At 41.9% G+C, this 22,454-nt stretch overlaps 1 protein-coding gene across 5 annotated transcripts in view; it reads left to right on the top strand.

The window, feature by feature from the left end:
- The window catches only part of DENND1B (DENN domain containing 1B), a 270,360-nt gene that overhangs the window by 140,988 nt on the left and 106,918 nt on the right, over positions 1 to 22,454 (top strand). For all 5 annotated transcript variants that reach the window (XM_069737361.1, XM_069737358.1, XM_069737357.1 and 2 more), the window contains one exon: positions 10,951 to 11,051. In XM_069737361.1, coding sequence (XP_069593462.1) covers positions 10,951 to 11,051 — 101 coding nt within the window. The remainder of the gene's footprint in view (positions 1 to 10,950; positions 11,052 to 22,454) is intronic.

Here is a 22,454-nt window from a genome sequence, read left to right on the forward strand (position 1 = left end):
CGTGTTCGGTTATCATAGTATTATTATTTTTTTATCTTTAAATTGCAACTGTCGTTTCAACAAGATTTGCATCAATTCATAGTACATGAATATAAGAAGTTTGTAAAAAGTCTCATCAAAGAAATATGTGTTTATTTCTTTACTGTTGAGACACTGCTTCCTCCCCCCACCTGTCTACTGAACTCACAATAAAAAAAATCAACTCGCTATTGATCAAAACAAGACTGACTGACAGCTCACTAAAGGTACCGTTACACTTAGCGATTTACCAACAATCACGACCAGCGATACGACCTGGCCGTGATTGTTGGTAAGTTGTTGTGTGGTCACTGGAGAGCTGTCACACAGACAGCTCTCCAGCGACCAACGATGCCGAAGTCCCCGGGTAACCAGGGTAAACATCGGGTTACTAAGCGCAGGGCCGCGCTTAGTAACTCGATATTTACCCTGGTTACCATTGTAAATGTAAAAAAAAAAAAACACTACATACTCACATTCTGGTGTCTGTCACGTCCCTCGCTGTCAGCTTCCCGCACTGACTGTGAGGGCCGGCCGTAAAGCAGAGCACAGCGGTGACGTCACCGCTGTGCTTTACGGCCGGCGCTCACAGTCAGTGCGGGAAGCTGACGGCGAGGGACATGACAGACACCGGAATGTGAGTATGTAGTGTTTTTTTTTTTTTTACATTTGCAATGGTAACCAGGGTAAATATCGGGTTACTAAGCGCGGCCCTGCGCTTAGTAACCCGATATTTACCCTGGTTACCAGTGAACACATCGCTGGATCGGCGTCACACACGCCGATTCAGCGATGACAGCGGGTGATCAGCGACCAAAAAAAAGGTCCTGATCATTCCTAGCGACCAACGATCTCCCAGCAGGGGCCTGATCGTTGGTCGCTGTCACACATAACGATTTTGTTAACGATATCGTTGCTACGTCACAAAAAGCAACGATATCGTTAAAGAAATCGTTATGTGTGACGGTACCTTTAGGTATCAGATTACACCTCTTGTTATACTCTGTGGAGAGGGGAGGTAGAGGATGAATGAGGAACCAAGTGAGAAAACAGACAGACCGGAGGAGACACAGAAATATCATGTTGAGCGTTGTACCAAATGTTTTACTTCATCTGAAAGATGGATTCGCATATACCGTGTTCAGTGCTGCAGTATAATGTCTTCCATGTTGCTGCTGCTTCTATCTGTGATAGCTAATGAATAAATAGCTCATGTTTGTGTTGTGCTTTTATGGGAGAGATCAAAGCACCTCGTCTCCTCTTGCCAGCTCAGAGTGAATTGTAAATAAAGAAATAGAGTCTGCAGAGGGAATGCAGATGAAAACAAAGGACTCGAGTCTAGAGATGGGCAAACCCGAACAGTAAAGTTCGGGATCCGTACCGAACACCTATTGTTCGGGCACAGACACCGAACACGGACTTCACCATGTTTGTCACTGCGTCATGTGCATGACAACGCGGCAAACACCGCTTCTGATCAGCAGTGAAATCATCCCCACCGGTCAGAGAGCCGCGGTTCCCGCGCTGTCGAAAGACAGTGTGAGCGCTCAGCTGTGATCGAAGGTATAAAGTTTACTGCCGGTCACTGGTTTCAGCTGATGGGACTGCAGCTCCCATCATCCGACGCCTCCTGCCGTCAATAACAGGGAGTGCAGGAGCCGCTGATGGGAGTGTTCATCAGCCGGCTCCTGCACTGTAAATAAATGACTTAAAAAAAACGGCATGGGCTTATTGTATTTTTGATAACCAGCCAGGCATAACTCACAGCTGGAAGCAGGAACCCTCAGCTGTCAGCTTCTGCGAGGCTGGTTATCAAGATAAATAAATAATTTAAAAAAATGGCATGAGGTCCCCCTCATTTTTGGCAACCAACCTTGCTAAAGCAGACAGCTGGGGATTAGTATTCTCAGGATGGTAAGGGGCCATGGATATTTCTCCCCCAGCCTAAAAATACCAGCCCGCAGCCATCCAGAAAAGGCATGTCTATTAGATACCTGGTTCTTCCCACTTGCCCTTTAGCGGTGGCAAGTGAGGTTAATATTTGTGGGGTTGATGTCACCTTTGTATTGTCTGGTGACATCAAGCACATGGTTTAGTAATGGATAGGCGTCTATAAGTAGTCCCGTCAGCTGACACCAGTGACCGGAGGTAAACTTTATACCTTCGATCGCTGCTGATCGCTCACGCTGTCTTTTGACAGCGTGGGAACCAAGGTTCTCTGACTGTTGGGGAGGATTTCACCACTGATCAGAAGCAATGTTTGCCGCTCTGTCATGCACATGACAGCATGGCAAACACTGGATGTTCAGGCCCCCCATTCAAGTGAATGAGCTCTGGGTTCAGGTCCGGGAACTTTTCTGGTATCCGAACCCAAACGTTTTGTAACTGTTCTGCCGAACCAGCCGGACCCGAACATCCAGGTGTCTGCCCATCTCTACTTAAGTCACATAGTGGCCAGAAGTAGTAGTGTTCTTCATGTATATCTAAAAGAGAGCCTATACAGAAAAATGACTTGAAAGTGCAGTTACCTTTTAACTTTAATTTGCTTTTTTTTGCTGCAGCCCCTTTCCTTCTTTTACGAAGATGCTTCCTTACATAGAATTACATATGTAATGAGTCATACAAATATATGGCTAATTAGATATGTCCGGCATTTTCCCTAGTTTTTCCCCTCTGCAGGCTCTGTTTGTTAATTTACAATTCACTCTGAGCTGGTGGGAGACAAGCTGCTATGCTCTATCCTATAAACAGCACAGCACAAAAATTGAGGTATTTGATATATATTCATTAGTACACAGACACAAGCAGCAGAGGCATGGAGGACATTATACTGCAGCACTGAACACTGTGTATGTGAATCCAGCTCTCAGGTGAAGTAAAACATTTGTCACAAAGCGCAGCATGATATTTCTGTGTATCCCTCTGTTTGTTCCTCATTCCTCCTCTCTCTCCCATATCTATAGAGTATAGTAGGAGGTGTAATCTGTGTACGTGTGTGGTGACATGTAAATGTTTGAGTAAATAATTTGGTCAAAATTATTGTTATTGTGAACAGTTAAGCAAGTTGAAGATGAAATGATCTCTAATAGACCTAAAGATAAAGATGACACATTTCCTTTGTATTTTAAGCAAACAAAATCTATATATTCATCTTTTACATTTTAGTAATGACATATGTCGTTTAGAGATGTAATTCTGTGCAAATTCTGTGCTAGAGTAGTGTGGTTTTAACAAAGGGAAACCTCTTTAATGTTGGTCATAAGGATTTAGTTGTGTATCTGTTTCATAAATTGAACATTGATACAAAATAAGGAAAAAAATAAAAATCGGAGGCAGCTGAATAAGGGTATGTTTATCTGATATTCTGTAACATCGCTCACATACTGACACCTACCCTGGACATAGGCACAACGCAGAATGAATCATGGATGTACAACAAGGCATCAGCTTCCTTCTCTCTGTCTTGGAGCCATCAATGAGCTAGATCCCTGTTCCGAAACTACGTTTGTGCCTCTCTAGCTCAGCCAAGCGTGGTCACTCCTGTCATATGCTTGTATGATTGCTCCCCCTCAGCATGCATCCCATAACCAGCCAAACGAGGCTTTACATGGCTGGCCCGCCGCCTGACACAGGACTCGCTCCAGTGCCATTGCTGATATGTTAACTAGAGTGTGTCTGATAATGCAGACATCTGCATGTTCATGGGCCTCTCCCGTCTGTGAAGGGGTTAATCCCTAGGTCTCTTAACACCATGGGTTCAGCTGTATATCAACAAGGTTGGAACCAATGTCTTTACAAAGCACTGCTGGCTCTAGAGCTCAGAACACAATACTCATCCATAATGCTTCCAATTCCGGGAGGAGATGCTGCGAAACGTATCGTCATCCATAGAGCATTAGCCGGGTGTAAGCTGCGGCATCTGTGGGTGCGTGTGTGCAGAGTGCCATACCGGTGACTTTACTGAATGCGATATTTTGTGAAAATTGAAGTAATGAGTCTTGGAAGCAGAATAGTCTATATACCTGAACTTACCATAGTTAGGTATGTCTGCTCGTTCCTCTTAACCGCTTAGCTAACCCTCCAGTAATTATCTATTCCCCTTCTTTACTGTGGCACTTTTTCAGTGTTAGCGATATAACTAGTTAACGATTAGATGATGATTAAAATACGTTATTCTTTTTATTTTTTAAACATTGAAGGAAAAATCAAAAACTATGAAAAAAAATGTTGTCCATTTTCATAGCTTTTTTTTTTTTCAACCTGTACCCCCCAAAATTGAGGCCAAACAATTAGAAAGCTGTCCTTTTTATTTGCACTGTGTCAGTGGGTTCTACTTATGTCATTTACTTGAGAGACGAGAAAACAATAATCCAAAAAACATGCAGGGGCTGAGGCAATTGCAAAAAAGTAACAGGTTTTTTATTGAGTATCAATTAAAAGGCCTTTATGTAGCCAACAAGACAGACACGAAAATATGTTGGTGGGTGAGCCAACAAGCGAATCCCCGTAATACATGAACAGGGAGTGTATAAAAGGTTATATATGCTAAAGAACATGTCATGATGGACATTTAAAAAATACAACATCGAGCATCTATGGTACATAAGGTAACTGAAATGGGAGTGCCCACAAATAATAAATCCATGAGAATAAAATCCCATAAAGTACAAGTAGTGCAACAATAGTACCAAAGGGGTAGTAAGGCTCACTTACCAAATACTCTACATGCGTTTCACAAATGCTTCCTCAGGGGTGCAATATGTGCTTGTTCAAGTGTGAGATATGTCCTTGCTCAGGGGTGCAACATGTACTTGCTCAGGGGTGCAATATTTACTTGTTCAGGGGTGCAACGTGTATTTGTTCAGAGGAGCAACATGTACTTGTTCAGGGGTGCAATATTTACTTGTTCAGGGGTGCAACATGTACTTGTTCAGGGGTGCAATATTTACTTGTTCAGGGGTGCAACATGTACTTGTTCAGGGGTGCAATGTTTATTTGTTTAGTGGAGCAACATGTACTTGTTCAGGGGTGCAATATGTCGTTGGTTAGGGGTGAAATATGTACTTGTTCTGGGGTACAACATGTACTTGTTCTGAGGTGCAATATGTTGTTGGTTAGGGGTGAAATATGTACTTGTTCAGGGGAGCAACATGTACTTGTTCAAGGGTGCAACGTGTACTTGTTCGGGGGTGCAATATGTCCATGATTAGGGGTGCAATATGTACTTGCTGAAGGGTGCAATATTTACTTCTCTTCTGGACTCACAGCGAGACCTGAGATGGTTGAAGAACGTTATGGATTCCAGGGACCGTACATGTAGTAAATATGTTGTGAGGTACTAAAACATTAAAGAAACCCTGAAAGTTTACTTCCTCTAAGATATCTATTTATAGGAATTTTGTACGTTTTTAGTTTTAGAATTTTTTTTTCAAGAAAAAAAAGTACCCACGTTTTTCAACCTTGCATTGTGGCTTCTTCTCTCTAATAGAATGTCTATTCGCTGTTTTTTGTATACTATATATTATAAATGCCCTAAATGCGGATATCTCTTTTAACTCAGAGAAGGGCGCTATCAACAAGTTACCGTATGTCCTGAATTTTCTTTTTTTTTTTCTGAATGTTCAGTTTATTCTCTAGTGACCACCTTAAACACACAACACACACTTATCCTTTGTGCTACACATGATAATAGCCTTCTTGAGCTGAGGAGTAAACATATCAATGTTATTAGGTCACTGATCTGCACAGTGGAACTGATTGTGCCATATAATCCGTGAATACACGTGGCGAGGTGACCTCCCACTTAAAGATATACAGACGTTATAGTACATCTGTTTTGAAAGCAGCTTTTAACACATTTACCCTCCACCTTAAAGTCTTGTTGGTCACTTCTGAAGATACTTCTGTAATCGTGCTCGCCCCGGCTGGCTCCTGCTCAGATATATATTTGGCATTGGACAACTCTAATCTTTTCAGATAATTCAAAGAATCAATTAGGCAAGTGTGTAGAGGGATCTCCTGTGTGATGTTAGCGCCATTTGCCTCCTCAGACGCGCACAGTGTAATAAGCATTGTCAAGGTCTCGACAGACCGTTTTGTGCCGGCTAATTTCAGAATTCCAGAATAAAATACATTTTTGCTTCTTTTGACATTTGAGTATTTTTGGACTTACTGCTCACTTCATATCGTGTCTTGGTAGGAACAAAACTTTCTATAGCCAATCCGATGTCAGGGATGTTCTTTAGGAGGAAGCTCCTGGTAAGGTTGTATGTGGCGAGGGTGACTACATAATGAGAGCAGACGAATCTTTATCATTACCGATGCACTAACTGAGGGTCAGACTTTACACCCTGAAGTAGAGGGTAGTAATGTGTGACTGCAAATTGGAGAGATATTGTAGTGATTCCAAGTGCATCTGCGTATGAATAAAGTCCAACTGTTATAGGAAATATATTTATATATTCCTATTCCAGATAGACTTCATGCACACTGCCCATTTGTACGGAGCCGTAATAGGGCGGCCATAAAGGTCCCTGTAGTTTCAGAAGTTCATGTATTCAACATCTACTATAAGGAAACAATAAAATACATTTTTAATATTTTACCAGTACTGTTAGGGCTCATCCACATTAGGCAAATGGGAAAAGAAGAGCTCTGATTGTAGTAGCGTGCTGCATGTGTTGGAGCATTGCTACGTCTGCAAATGACAAAAGAGTCATAGTTTTTAATAATTTTTACAATAAATATATTACTTGCAGAGCAACCGCTTACGTTATTTTGGGAGCAACTCACAATATCCTTATCATACTTAATCCAGTTCATGGCCATTGAAAATGTATGTGATATGGGCCCAAAAATGCAACCAAAAAAGTTCCCCTGCAGAGATAAAAAAATGAAATGGCCACGTCTTTCATCTTTCCCTTAGTAGGTGCTTGGTTAAAGAAAAAGGCACTAGATTGCAAACATCTCTTTATAGACTTGAAAACGGTATAAGACACTATCGCTCAAAACATTTTTTGGGGGAAATAGGATAAGCTGGATTCTGCTGACAGTGAAACGGGTCCTGCGTTACCCCCCTAGGGTGATAGTAATTATTTATCTAGTTATCTATTGCGCTCAACAGCTATATTAACATACAGAAATGAATGAGAAAGGTATGTGTGAAATCATGAAATAATAGCAAAAAGGGCACTTGTGGCAATTAGAGTGAGGTAGATGGCGGTATTAGTACAAACTGGTAACAATGGTAAAAGAGTCATACGATGTGCAGGGGTCGAATCCTTACACTGTATGACTCTTTTACCATTTGTTAATTTTGTTTATATTGAATCAAAGCAATGTTGTTAAATTCTGGAGGACTAAGGCCGGGTTCACATTAGCGTTCGGGGGCTTTGCGGAGGGCTGCGTATGCCCTCCACTAAGCCCCGCCTACTTCCGCATCCTGCATACCTATCTTTAACATCTGGTACGCAGGACATGCAGATGTATGCTGATGCATCGTTTAGATGCACCCGCCGTCCGCACAAAACGCAACTTGTTGCGTTCCCATGCGGTCGGCGGGTGCGTCAAAACAACGCATCCGCATGTCCTCCGTACCCAATGTTAAAGATAGAAGTATTCTGAAGTAGGTGGGGCATAGCGGAGGTCCTCCGCAGCCCTCCGCAAAGCCCCCGAATGCTGATGTGAACTTAGCCTAAGTCTGCTACTTTCCATCATCCAGGGATCACCAACCATATTTCTGCCTGGGGACTATTGCTAACATTACCCACCTAATGCACATTTTTATTGCCCAATTTGTATAGGTGTTTATTGTTACCGGTATGTACCAATACCACCATCTATCTCACCCTAATTCTTTTTGCTCTTATTTCAAGGTTTCAAACATACGGTATCTTACTCATTCATTTCTTTATGTTAATATAGCTGTTTATTGTCATAGTATTTATTCATCTGGTTATATCTATTTTTACCCTGGTATCCTATATTCTTGTGTGTTTCACCTCAGGGATTTGGTGAAATAAGGGCTTAATTGGTGTCCTACCTAAATTTCATATTTTTAGTAGGGTTGCAGTAAAGTTTTAAAGGGAGCCTGTCACCAGTTTTGTCATATATCAGCTAAAAGTATGACCTTATTCCGCACCTGTGCTGCATCCATAAATGCTTATATATCCCCTTGTATGTCCTCCAAAAACCTTTTTCAGTTCTCCCGCGCTGTATGGTAATTGGGTTGGTCTGGTCCGATGGGTGTGGTTTTGGGCTTCTCCATGCCTCCGACGATGACATCTCACGTCATACATATTGCCAGGCGAAATCTTGTGCCTGCGCACAGAAATCGTGGCTCGCGCATGCGCACTTATGTTTTCGACTCTGCCCGCAGTAGGGCAGTGTGGATGACACAAGGTCACATCCAGGTAAATTAAAGGAGGACAGTGAGGAGCAGCCGGGGATGGATGGAGAGGCCCAAAACTATGCCCATTGGACTGGACCGGCCGGATTACCATACAGCGCTGGAGAACTTAAAAATGTTTTTGGGGAATATACAGGGGAATCAGGGGAAAGAAAATTTATGGAATTCAGCACAGGCACTGAATAAGGTGTTAATTTTTGTTGATATGTGACAAAACTGGTGACAGCTTCCCTTTACATTTACTATAGGTAAAACATGGCACATCGGTCAATTCATCTTGTTCTCGCAATATTTCACCCCTGTCTTGTAGACTCCCACTCTCCATCGTCAAGTGAGTGTTCTCCTATATTACTGTTCTTCCTGACCCAAGAACTATGTTACTCTGATAATTAGGGACTGTAAAAAACGAAATCACACAACCATGAGTGATGTTTCTCCCTCTCATACCTTACAAGCTCTTAAATCTTCTCCATTAGTTCCTGATCAATATCACGAGTCCCTTAATCAATGAGATGAGAAATTGCAATCTCTGCAGATGTCTTTTAGCATTCTAGGTTGTGCTTTTAAATGGCCCAAGAAAAGGCCAATGTAAGTGGAATATCCGGTAACCAGATGGACCCTCTTATATATATGTTTTATATTTACTATACTGTCTTTATTGTAGTTTCATGAAAAATGTAGGCTGTATATATCTGCTTGGTTGGTCCATTTTTCTATTCTGTCTTTAGAACAGACAAATGGAGTTGGTGCCCAAAACTACGTTATACAGCAGGAAGCAGACAGCACCCCTTTGATTGGTATGGGATCTATTGTTTTTTTTTTGGCTGTAATTTTTTAGAATGGAAGTATAAGTGCAGCCTGCAGAACGTTTTCTTCCATTCTAAAAAGGTGACATCAAATGGAAACCAGACAGACACCATAATAATAGTTGGGACCTATGTGGGTCAGTTAGCAAATGGGCTCTTTGGGGCATAGATTGCTTATGTCTGTTCGTAAAATGGAAGAGATAAACGGCACTTCCAAATGGAGATGAGAACTTAGCCTCACACAGATTGTCCACCCCAGTATGTCTTTGGCAGTGATTGGCTGCTGTAGTTATACGCCTTCACCATCAAAAGAAGTGAGCGGACCACCTCGAGACGCGGACAGTGGTACAGAGCAGTGGCATTCGATTGGTGGGTAAGAATTTAGATATTACATTTTTCCAGTACACTGGGCTCATTTTTCAAATAAAAATAAAGTTGGGCAACCCATTTATCGGTAGTCACCCACCGCCTCACACACTGGCAGCATTCAGACAGCGCTCACTCTGGGAAACTAGCACAGTCAATCAAAACCCGGGGCAAGGACCCCAATAAACACATGGGGAGGTATACTGGTGCACCAAACTCTTGGCCACGCCAAGGGTGCACCCTTTTTTGCATATGAATTAAAAATTATTTTCACAGGCACTGTACCAGTAGTAGCTCAGTAATACTATGGTTGAAATAGGGGCGAAGTCCACTACAATATTGTATATTCCATTTAAAATGCATTTTGGGGGGTGACGGGCTCAATTTAAGATTTTGGAAAAGTATTCCTAAAATAGGTTGTCTTAAGGAGACAACTCGTGTCTTATTCTGTTAGATTGGAGAGTCACTGAGTAAGAGCCGATCCCACTGTTGGAGTCCTGGCTATATTTTACATGGTCGTTCGTTACATTGCAATGTGTGGCCGTCTGCAGGTTTCCTGATAACAGATTTTTGCCGGGCTCTCCAATAGACTGTCCTGCAGAAATCAAATTCTTGATAGGGCGTCTTTCTAAAAAGCAAAGGTCTTGTCCTGTTGAAACCACTTTAAATTGCAGAATGAAAGTGCCGTTTCTAGAGAGAACTATAAGTAAGACGTGCATGTCGTACATAGGCATAGGACGGTATATTATTATATATTATGCAGTATTATTAATCTTATGTTATTTCTCTATACTTGCCATAATTGTACATTTACAAGGGGTTAGTGGCATTTGAGCTAATGAGTGACTGATGTTGTATTGTCACCAGAAGACAGCTGCCTGGGCAGTGGTGACAGCGTGTGACAGAGTGCAGTCATGTCCCAAGAGAGAGCGTTCTGCAGTATAGGCTCACCTCCCGTTATCGCGACCCTTTCCAGATGCTCCCCACCGCCTCCTGGTTCTCCATCGTTTGGCAATCAGCCCTAACGAGCTCTCTTGGGAGCTCTCGGGCCTCGCGACCAGCCATATTTAGTGGGGTTAAATGAACTCTGCTAGCCAAGGCCCTGCATCCCATCACAGGCCCAATTATCCATGTTCTGTAGCCAAAAGAATCCATACCGCCTTTCTGGGAAATTACATAGATCTCAGACTTCACAGCTTCATGTCAATATTTCATAGATATGTCTGTAAGGCAATATCATATTTATCATTGTAAATTAATTATCACTGTATGTTTTTATTACATTTAGAATTATCTGGTTAAGCCTATACTGATATCTCTGTTAATATATTTTCTCTAATTTCTGCATTTCAGTTAACAGCTTGTGTTCATGCATCCGCCTCTCTGCTTTACCCCATGTATTGGCAGCACATTTACATCCCTGTTCTTCCTCCACATCTACTAGACTACTGTTGGTAAGTGCTTTCCTATGTGGCATCAATAGCGTCTAGCCACTATGCCTTGTAATGGACAAGTTATGTCCTACAACTAAATATTATTAAAGAACTTCACGAGTCGCCTCATGAAGCGAATATTGAGTCAGACCACTAGTCTGACGTCTGTGTAATCTGTATACCATACAATATTTGTTTTCCAATGTTGGAGACAAATTATGCTACAATTCATTACAAAGGATGTTCCCATCATATAATGTAAAGGTGTATGAGATATGTCATTCCGTTATGATCAGGACAGCCTGGTCTTTAGGACCTCTCTGACCCCGTGAATGACTGGTCCTTCACCTTTTTCCCTGCACAGCATCGTCCCATTCATCAATTGTACTGCAAAACTCTATTGCAGCCCTATTCTGATTAATTTAAAAAGGAGCCACACTGTAAAGTGACTCTGAAGCCCCTTAATTCTGAAGATTTAGACAATCGAATAGCCACAATTTAACAAGTGATGGCGTAATATGCTATTACATGTAATGGTGAATGCACCTTTTAGGGATGAACTTAATCTGGTGCAAAATGTAACATTATTGGAAGGACACTTATGATGGATTTACTTCAGTACTTTTGAGGGGAATTGCAGTTACCGTAACAATTTTATGGGGGCACTGTGACTGGCATTTTCTTATAATTCTTTATTTAGAAGAATCAGACACTGAAGCAATACGTCCGCTGCATTAATACAACATCAATGTTTCCCAGTAGAATATAAATCAAAGAGAAAACCAAACACAGGATGAGGACATGCATCATCCAGTAGTGTAGCCGGATCCCAGTCCGAATCTTAGAAGGTTTTATCAAAAGTTAGAGGTCAAAGATAGGTGAAAGAAGGGAACAAGAGGGAAAGAAGGTGAAAGAAGAGAAGGATGAGGAAATGGAGGGCTTGTTTAGGTTCACACATCGGTCTTTCAGAAACAAGTTCAAGAGGTTCCACTACTTAATCAATGATGACATGTCCTTAGGATAGGTCATCAATGTCTGATCGGTCGGGATCCAACACCCAGCACCCTTGCCAATCAGCTGTTCTTGGTGTCATCGGCAGTGGCTGGAAATGCTCAATTGCGAGCTGCTCCATCTTCTGATAGTGGCCGCGGCTGGGTACTACATATCAACCTCCTATTGATTGTAATAGAAGGCAGATGTGTAGTGCTCGGCCGCTGCCACTATCAGAAGACAGAGCAACTCAGTGATTAACCATTTTCAGATGGTGAAACTAAACAGCTGATCGACAGAGGTTCATGTGTGTCCAACCCCAACCAATCAGACATTGATGACCTAGAATAGGTCATCAGTAATAAAGTACTGGACAACCTCTTTCAATTGTCTGTTGACTTTCCAACCAGGTAAACCATGTGTTTCGGAGTGTTGTATATGTTCATATACATGATCTCGTTGACCTTTGACAACCATAATGAAATAGAGGGGCAATCAGGCTTTTTCCAGAATACAGGCATGAGCAGCCATTACGAGGAATTTAAGTTGGGACCGTTAGTAGGAGGCAATTGGAATCTCACAGTAATGTAAATACAGTAAGGCAGGGCCCATCTCTCTAGAGAAACCTATGACTTTACATATAATGTCTTTCATTCCTGACCATAGTGGGAGTGTTACTTGACAAAATGATAGAATGTAAGTCCGCAAGGACAGAGTCCTCTCCCCCCTGTACCAGTCTGTCACTGTAAACCTGCTTACTGTAAACGATATCTATAACCCTGTATGTAACCCTTTCTCATGTACAGCACCATGGAAATAGTGGTGCTATATAAATAAACAATAATAATAATAATATGCATGAATAAACCTTCTGCCTTGCCACATCTCCAACATGTAAGATCAGATGAGGGGAAAAGAGCATGCAGACGAGTTGGAACGCTATACCAACGGGAGAGGAGCTTATAACCCACTTAATAAAACCTAGAAATTATTGAAGCCCTATATATGAGGGAAAAAATAGAGATCTTTGTAACTGTTTTTTTAACATAGCGATACTTTGATAAGTCTGCTTTGAGCTGCCAACAAAGTTTGTGTCACTCCTGTCTTGTAATTTAAACGGGGCTTCTAAACTTTTGCAATTGGACCCCCACCAATCAAAACATGTCGCCAACCCTTAGATACACATTACCAGAGTAGAGCATGTGAAGTCTATGACTAATTTTGTCAAAGCTGCTGCCATCCACCAAGCCGTGCCTCACCAACAACTGGGGGCACTTTACCATTCAGATCCATCTGATAATCTCTGCTTTAAAACGTAAGACCTGCGTTGTTCATGCCGCTGTTGATGAGGAGATGTACAGGAGTCAGACACTTCTGATTTATGAAGAGGTTCACGCCTTATCATGACTCAGGAGCGTCGGACAAGTGGCGTACACCTCCGTGTGCACCTCGCCACAAATCCTACTAGAGTAAGGTTTGTGGGGTAGTGAACACCACTGCTCATCGTGAATTTGACGAGCGTCGATTGCCATGCCTCAGTCTAGCCTGACTTTGTCGGATCTGGTCGTAAATGGCATGAGTGCCAAAATTTTTACAATTTTAGCCCAAATTATGTGACTTATCACAGATCTTTATGCCAGAATACTGGCACAAAAGCACTGATGAATCGGCCCTGTGTTTTTATGTGAATTGCTCTTTAAAATGCAGTAGCTTGAGTGCGCTTCTGTTGCCGACTGATGTTGTTTCATCCCACACAGAAGCACAACACACAACAGTATCACCTGCAGCATAATGGAGAACATGGGGATATTTCTACCTTCAATCTGCCTCTATGTCCATGGGCATCTCCTTTGGACACCAAAAGAGTATTGATTATGTTCTTGCCTGAAGAAGTAGCTCTATAGTGAGGAAGCAGATCATCGAACCCAGTGTATATTAGGAATTTATTCTCTTTATGAGTACTATAATATTGTGGCAAAATGTCACATGCAAATACTCTACTCTTGTCTTTATGCCAAGGTTTTGTCCCCAATTATTACTTTGGTCTTGTGTAGAAACAATCCTCGGAACATTAGCCGTCAACTGTGGATGGAAGTTGTCCACATTTCAAACCACAATGCATTGTAAACACAAGCTACATTTCTCTTATGTTCCAGTACATCTAGCGGGAGACATCATGGATTGATTATGTAACATCGACATCCATCAGTCTCCTACTTCTTACTAAGATTCTTTGTTGGGTGAGCAAGAAGTAGAGGAGATAAAAGGGCATTGTACCCGCAGGAACCGCCTGTAGGGGTTGTTTGTAGACTGACACCATGAAGACACGTAGTAGGATTTTTCTGTATTTCATTTTTCATGTAATTGCATTGAAATAATTACGGTAAGTGTTTCTAAGGCTGCAGTTTTCAGAGTCGCTCATTTTTTATTTAAGAATCGCTTACAAAATTAAAAGTTTCCTTTTACTCCTTACAAAATAATTTGGCTTTATCCTTGATAGACACTTGGACGTTGTTGCATATTTTAAAGTATACTTGTAAAGGTGGAACATTAGGCTCTATGCAGATTGCTGTCACTTTTTACAGGATTCTTGGTGTGGTTTTCATTTTTTATTGTTGTTGCTAAGAATTATGGAGCAGGTTATTGTATTCTGTGCAAAAAAAGCCTCAGAAACCAGCTGTAACCTTAATGTGAACTGAGTCTCAGGATTTGTACCCCAGGACTGTTTTATATTACTGGGCATGGTCTTGATGTCTCAGTGACATGTGTCAATGACAGCAATTTTCAGGCAAGTCACAAGACCCAAGATATATAACAACTTGTTGTCACAGGACTATTTTACAGGGAATCTGTCAGTAGGAATCGGATGAACCCTCCTAAGCCATCTGTATGGGCATGCAGGTCTTAGGAAGCGGCATGAAGTGCTACCTTTATATCTGTGAACCAATGTCTTATTCCAGAGAAATCCATGTTTTCTTTTATGTGAATTAGCTGTTCCAGGCTATGTGCCGGACACTGATCTCCTTGACAATCTGCCAACAGAGCTTATTTTTAACCCCTTTTCGCCATAGCTGTTTTCTGAGTGGGTGGGTCGTTTTTTTTTCTTCCCAGAGCCATACCTTTTTTTATGTTTTCATTAATATAGCCGTATGAGGGATAATTGTTTGTGGGACAAGTTGTACTTTTAAATGACACTATTCATTTTATCATGTGATGCACTGGAAAACGGTAAAAAAATTCCAAGTGCGTTCAAATTGTAAAAAAAAGTGCAATTTCACAATTGTTTTGGGGTTTTTATTTACCCTGTTCACTGTATGGAAAAATTAACCTGGCAATATATTATCCAGGTCAGTATGAGTACGCATGCATCGTTTTTTTATTTAAGTGGTGACAAAAAATTTAGAAATTCTTAAAAAAAAAACAAAAAAAAACCCTTTCTTGTGTCGTCATTTTCCGAGACCCATAACGTTTTTTATTTTTCAGGATATGGGCCTGGGTGAACACTTATTTACTGTGCCACGAGCTGACGTTTTTATTAATACCATTTTGGGGTAGATACAGTTAGGGCCAGAAATATTTGGACAGTGACACAAGTTTTGTTATTTTAGCTGTTTACAAAAACATGTTCAGAAATACAATTATATATATAATATGGGCTGAAAGTGCACACTCCCAGCTGCAATATGATAGTTTCCACATCCAAATCGGAGAAAGGGTTTAGGAATCATAGCTCTGTAATGCATAGCGTCCTCTTTTTCAAGGGACCAAAAGTAATTGGACAATGGACTCTAAGGGCTGCAATTAACTCTGAAGGCGTCTCCCTCGTTAACCTGTAATCAATGAAGTAGTTAAAAGGTCAGGGGTGGATTCCAGGTCTGTGGTTTTGCATTTGGAAGCTGTTGCTGTGAGCAGACAACATGCGGTCAAAGGAACTCTCAATTGAGGTGAAGCAGAACATCCTGAGGCTGAAAAAAAAGAAAAAATCCATCAGAGAGATAGCAGACATGCTTGGAGTAGCAAAATCAACAGTTGGGTACATTCTGAGAAAAAAGGAATTGACTGGTGAGCTTGGGAACTCAAAAAGGCCTGGGCGTCCACGGATGACAACAGTGGTGGATGATCGCCGCATACTTAATTTGGTGAAGAAGAACCCGTTCACAACATCAACTGAAGTCCAGAACACTCTCAGTGAAGTAGGTGTATCTGTCTCTAAGTCAACAGTAAAGAGAAGACTCCATGACAGTAAATACAAAGGGTTCAGATCTAGATGCAAACCATTCATCAATACCAAAAATAGACAGGCCAGAGTTAAATTTGCAGAAAAACACCTCAAGAAGCCAGCTCAGTTCTGGAAAAGTATTCTATGGACAGATGAGACAACCTGTACCAGAATGATGGGAAGAAAAATGTTTGGAGAAGAAAAGGAATGGCACATGATCCAAGGCACACCACATCCTCTGTAAAACATGGTGGAGGCAACGTGATGGCATGGGCATGCATGGCTTTCAATGGCACTGGGTCACTTGTGTTTATTGATGACATAAGAGCAGACAAGAGTAGCCGGATGAATTCTGAAGTGTACCGGGATATACTTTCAGCCCAGATTCAGCCAAATGCTGCAAAGTTGATTGGACGGCGCTTCATAGTACAGATGGACAATGACCCCAAGCATACAGCCAAAGCTACCCAGGAGTTCATGAGTGCCAAAAAGTGGAACATTCTGCAATGGCCAAGTCAATCTCCAGATCTAAACCCAATTGAGCATGCATTTCACTTGCTCAAATCCAGACTTAAGACGGAAAGACCCACAAACAAGCAAGACCTGAAGGCTGCGGCTGTAAAGGCCTGGCAAAGCATTAAGAAGGAGGAAACCCAGCGTTTGGTGATGTCCATAGGTTCCAGACTTAAGGCAGTGATTGCCTCCAAAGGATTTGCAACAAAATATTGAAAATAAAAATATTTTGTTTGGGTTATGTTTATTTGTCCAATTACTTTTGACCTCCTAAAATGTGGAGTGTTTGTAAAGAAATGTGTACAATTCCTACATTTTCTATCAGATATTTTTGTTCAACCCTTCAAATTAAACGTTACAATCTGCACTTGAATTCTGTTGTAGAGGTTTCATTTCAAATCCAATGTGGTGGCATGCAGAGCCCAACTCGCGAAAATTGTGTCACTGTCCAAATATTTCTGGCCCTAACTGTATGATGTTTTAATTATTGCAATGTTGCAGTGGCCAAAAAATGTACGGTAATTCTGGCGTTTTTATTTTTTTTTTCTCATTAAGTCATTTACTAGTCGGATTAATTTATTTTATATTTTGATAGATCTGACTTTTATGAACGCAGTAATGAGACATTTTACTTTGTAATATTTTCTTTTTGTGCCCTTCGGATGTTAAAATATCTTAATAGAATATTAGAACACTTTAATTAATACCCTATGCAAATGCCCTAGTAAACAGTGTCCACATTTTGCCTCTAGAAAGTGATAATGACCCATGTGCACCTTTGACAGTCATTATACTCTGGGTGCTTTTTAGGTGCCTGTTTAACATTTAATAATGTCCCCTGAATCTTCCCATGTACTATACACAGTATAATGCCCACAGCTCCACTATACAGTCCCTACAGCTCCCCTATACTCTGTATGATGGGCCTACAGCTCCCATATACCGTACATAGTAGTATGATGGGCCTACAGCTCCCTTGTTCACAGTGTGATGGCCCCACAGCTCCCCTATACACAGTATGATGGGCCCACAGCTCCCGTATACACAGTATGATTGGCCCACATCTCCCCTATACATAGTATGATGGGCTCACATCTCCCCTATACATAGTTTGATGGGCCCACAACTACCCTATACACAGTATGAGGGGCCTACAGCTCCCCTATACACAGTATGATGGGCCCACAGCTCCCGTATACACAGTATGATTGGCCCACATCTCCCCTATACATAGTATGATGAGCCCACAACTACCCTATACACAGTATGAGGGGCCTACAGCTCCCCTATACACAGTATGATGGGCCCACAGCTCACCTATACACAGTATGAGGGGCCTACAGCTCCCCTATACACAGTATGATGGGCCCACAGCTCCCGTATACACTGTATGATTGGCCCACATCTCCCCTATACATAGTATGATGGGCCCACATCTCCCCAATACATAGTATGATGGGCCCACAACTACCCTATACACAGTATGAGGGGCCTACAGATCCTCTATACACAGTATAATATCCCCACTGCTCTTCCAATACACAGTATGATGGAGCCAGCAGTAGTGAATACTGAATAATGGCCCCCATATTGTTTAATGGTCTCCATAGTAGTTTCCAAACTATATAATGGCCCCCCGCATTAGGTCTTATACTGTTTAATGACCCCCACAGTAGTCCCCACACTGTATGATGGCCCCCACAGTAAGACCCAAATTTTATAATGACCCTCACATTAGCTCTATGCTATATAATGACCTCATCACTTTATGAACACCCCCACAGAAGTGCCTACAATGTATGAGGGCACCCCACAGTAATCTACACACAGTATGAGGGCTCCCCATGGTAGCCCCTACACTGTATGATGGCCTTTCACAGTAGCCCCCACACTGTATGATTGCCTCCCACATTGGCCCCTTCACTTTGAGGGCGGCCCACTATAGTAACACCCACACTGAATAAGGGCCCCCCACATTGTATGATGGCCCCCCACTGTAGCCCCACAATCTATGATGGGCCTCAAACTGAATAAAGGTCCTCCACAGTAGTCCCTACAATGTATGAGACCCCCACATACATTATGATGCACCCACAGCCATATGATGCCCTCACGCATTTCAATAAAATAAATCCTGACGAGTCCTCCTGCAAAGTGCTGCCACACCCTCTGGACATCAAAGTCATTGCGCCAACGCTTCTGTCCCCGCCGTTCTGTAAACTGCAGGCATAAAACGATTAGCGGTCTACAGAAAGAAGAGCGGTAGTGCAGGGAGATCATGTCTCCCTGCTCTTTCTCACAGCTTAAGAATATCAATGTGCTCTGCACACATATACAATTAACGGTAGCGATAGCGGGGCCCGTATCGCAGATATCAAGATATCATTTTAGTCAGCTTCCTATGAGCTGTATGCCAATATAGACGGCTTAACCCCTTCACGACATGCACCATACATGTACTGCGCATGTTGTGTCTCCCCCTTTGATGTGGACTCCGGCGATGAGCCCACATCTTTTCCGCCATTTGTCAGCTGTTTTGAACAGCTGAAATGCGCCTCTAACAGCTGTGGATGGAATTGCGATCCACCCTCGGCTGTTAACCTGTTAAATGCCGCTGTCAATCTCTGACAGTGGCATTTAACTCGCGCTTACCAGAAATACCTCCCTTCGGTGACCCCTTCACATGATCGCGGGTCACCGATGGGTTGGCATGACAACCAGAGGATTCCAGCAGACCTCTATGGTTGTCATAGCCGGATTGCTATGAGCGCTGCCTGGTGGTCGGCGCTCATAGCAACTGAGTATGTCTGCTACCCACAGGTGATTTGATCATCGTCTGTATTTAGCAGAGATGATCGGATTATGGCAGCTCCTAGTCTCTCATGGAGACTATTGAAGCATGCAAAAAGTAAAAAAAAAAGTTTTAAAATTATTTAAAAAATATATAAATGTTCAAATCACACCCCTTTTGCCCGATTCAAAATAAAACAATAAAAACTAAATCAAACATACACGTATTTGGTATCGCCACGTTCATAATCACCCAATCTATCAAGCTATAAAAAGAATGAATCCGATCGGTAAACGGCGTAGCGAAGAAAAAAAAGTCAGAACCCCAGAATTACTTTTTTTGGTCGCCGCAAAACTGCATTAAAATGCAATAACAAGCGATCAAAAGAATGTATCCACCCCAAAATGGTATCATTAAAAACATCAGCTCGGCATGCAAAAACTAAGCCCTCACCCTACCCCAGATCCCAAAAATAGAGACGCTACGGGTCTCGGAAAATTAAGCTTTATTTTTATTTTAACAAACTGTGGATTTTTTTTCACCACTTAAATAAAAAAGAATCTAGACATGTTTGGTGTCTATGAACTCGTAATGACCTGGAGAAGCATAATGACTGGTCAGTTTTAGCATTTGGTGAACATGGTAACAAAAAAAATCCCAAAACACAGTTGTGAAATTCCCCTTTTTTTGCAATTTCGCCGTATTTGGATTTTTATTCCTGTTTTCGGGTACACGATATGGTAAAACCTATGGTGTCATTCAAAAGTATAACTTATCCCATAAAGAACAAACCCTCACATGGCCACATTGATGGAAAAATAAAAAAGTTATGGCTCTGGGAAGAAGGGAGCAAAAAACAGAAATGCAAAAACAAAAAAGGGCTCCGTCGTGAAGGGGTTAAGAAGGTTCATCCTACTTCAAGATTCCATTTTAAATCTGTGATTTTTGTGTAAAAAAAAAATGGCCAAATCACAAATAAATCTCATTCAAGAGACGTATAACTTTCAATGAAGTATAAAGCAAGTGAATAGCTTGCCGTCATTGTCAGGATATCGAACCCCTTTGGAAACGTGGGGCTGTCGTGGAACATGGCAGTTTGCGATTTAGCACCATAAGAAGTCATAAGACGCAATATCGCAATTCGACACCACGATCTTACTATAGAGCGACACATGTCACCCTAGCCAGGATGTTCCTCATTGAAGTTGATTATTCCTGTGTAAAAGTAAACCTGTCACCAGATGCATGCTGTCCAAGCCACAAACAGCATGAATCAGAGCCTGGATGCACAATTTATATGCAGGTATATTTCTCTTTTGAGAGTTCCAGCATTTCAGAAAAAATATACTTTAAGTATCCAATGATGAGAGACCTGTCAGTCACCTCTAGCAGTGCTGGGAATAACCACCAGTCTCTGGCTAGGGTTCCTGGCTGGATCTACAGTGGGTGCGAAAAGTATTCAGACCCCTTTACATTTTTCACTCATTGTTTGGTAAATTAAAACAAAGGGTTTTTTTTTCTCATTAATGTACACTCTGCACCCGATCTTGACTGAAAAAGAAGCAGAAATCTAGAAATTTTTGCAAGTATATTAAAAAAGAAAAACTGAAATATCACACTGTCATAAGTATTCAGACTCCTTTGCTCAGTATTAAATAGAAGCACCCTTTTGAGCTAGTAAAGCCATGAGTCTTCTTGGGAATGATGCAACAAGTTTTTCACACGTGGATTTGGGGATCCTTTGCCATTCTTCCTTGCAGAACCTCTCCAGTTCCGTCAGGTTGGATGGTGAACGTTGGTGGACTGCCATTTTTCAGGTCTCTCCAGAGATGCTCATTTGGGTTTAGGTCAGGGCTCTGGCTGGGTCAGTCAAGAATGGTCACAGAGTTGTTCTGAAGCCACTCCTTTGTTATTTTAGCTGTGTGCTTAGTTTCATTTTCTTGTTGGAAGGTGAGCCTTCGGCCAAGTCTAAGGTCCAGAGCACTCTGGAAGAGGTTTTCAACCAGGATATCTCTGTACCTGGCCACATTCATGTTTCCTTCAATGACAATCAGTAGTTGTGTCCCTGCAGCTTAAAAACACCCCCATAGCATGATGCTGCCACCACCATGTTTCACTGTTGGGATTGTATTGGGCAGGTGATGAGCAGTGCCTGGTTTTCTCCACACATACCACTTAGAATTATCACCAAAAAGTTCTATCTTCATCTCATCAGACCAGAGAATTTTATTTCTCATAGTCTGGGAGTCCTTCATGTGTTTTTTTTTTTAACTCTATGCGGGCTTTCATATGTCTTGCACTGAGGAGTGGCTTCCATTGGGCCACTCTGCCATAAAGGCCCGACTGGTGGAGGGCTGCAGTGATAGTTGACTTTGTGGAATTTTTTTCATCTCCCTACTGCATCTCTGGAGCTCAGCCACAGTGATCTTGGGGTTCTTCTTTACCTCTCTCACCAAGGCTCTTCTCCCACGATTGCTCAGTTTGGCTGGACGACCAGGTATAGGAAGACTTCTGATGGTCCCAAACTTCTTCTATTTAAGGATTATGGAGGCCACTGTGCTCTTAGGAACCTTGAGTACTGTAGAAAATCTGTTGTAACCTTGGCCAGATCTGTGCCTTGCCACAATTCTGTCTCTGAGCTCTGTGGCCAGTTCCTTTGACCTCATGATTCTCCTTTGGTCTGACATGCACTGTGAGCTGTGAGGTCTTATATAGACAGGTATGTGCCTTTCCAAATCAAGTCCTCTCAGTTTAATTAAACACAGCTGGACTCCAATGAAGGAGTATAACCATCTCAAGGAGGATCACAAGGAAATGGACAGCATGTGACCTAAATATGAGTGTCTGAGCAATGGGTCTGAATTCTTATGACCATGTGATATTTCAGGTTTTTTTTTAATAAATTTGCAAA

This window comes from Ranitomeya imitator, chromosome 8 (genome assembly GCF_032444005.1).
Source record: "Ranitomeya imitator isolate aRanImi1 chromosome 8, aRanImi1.pri, whole genome shotgun sequence".
Lineage (NCBI taxonomy): Eukaryota > Metazoa > Chordata > Amphibia > Anura > Dendrobatidae > Ranitomeya > Ranitomeya imitator.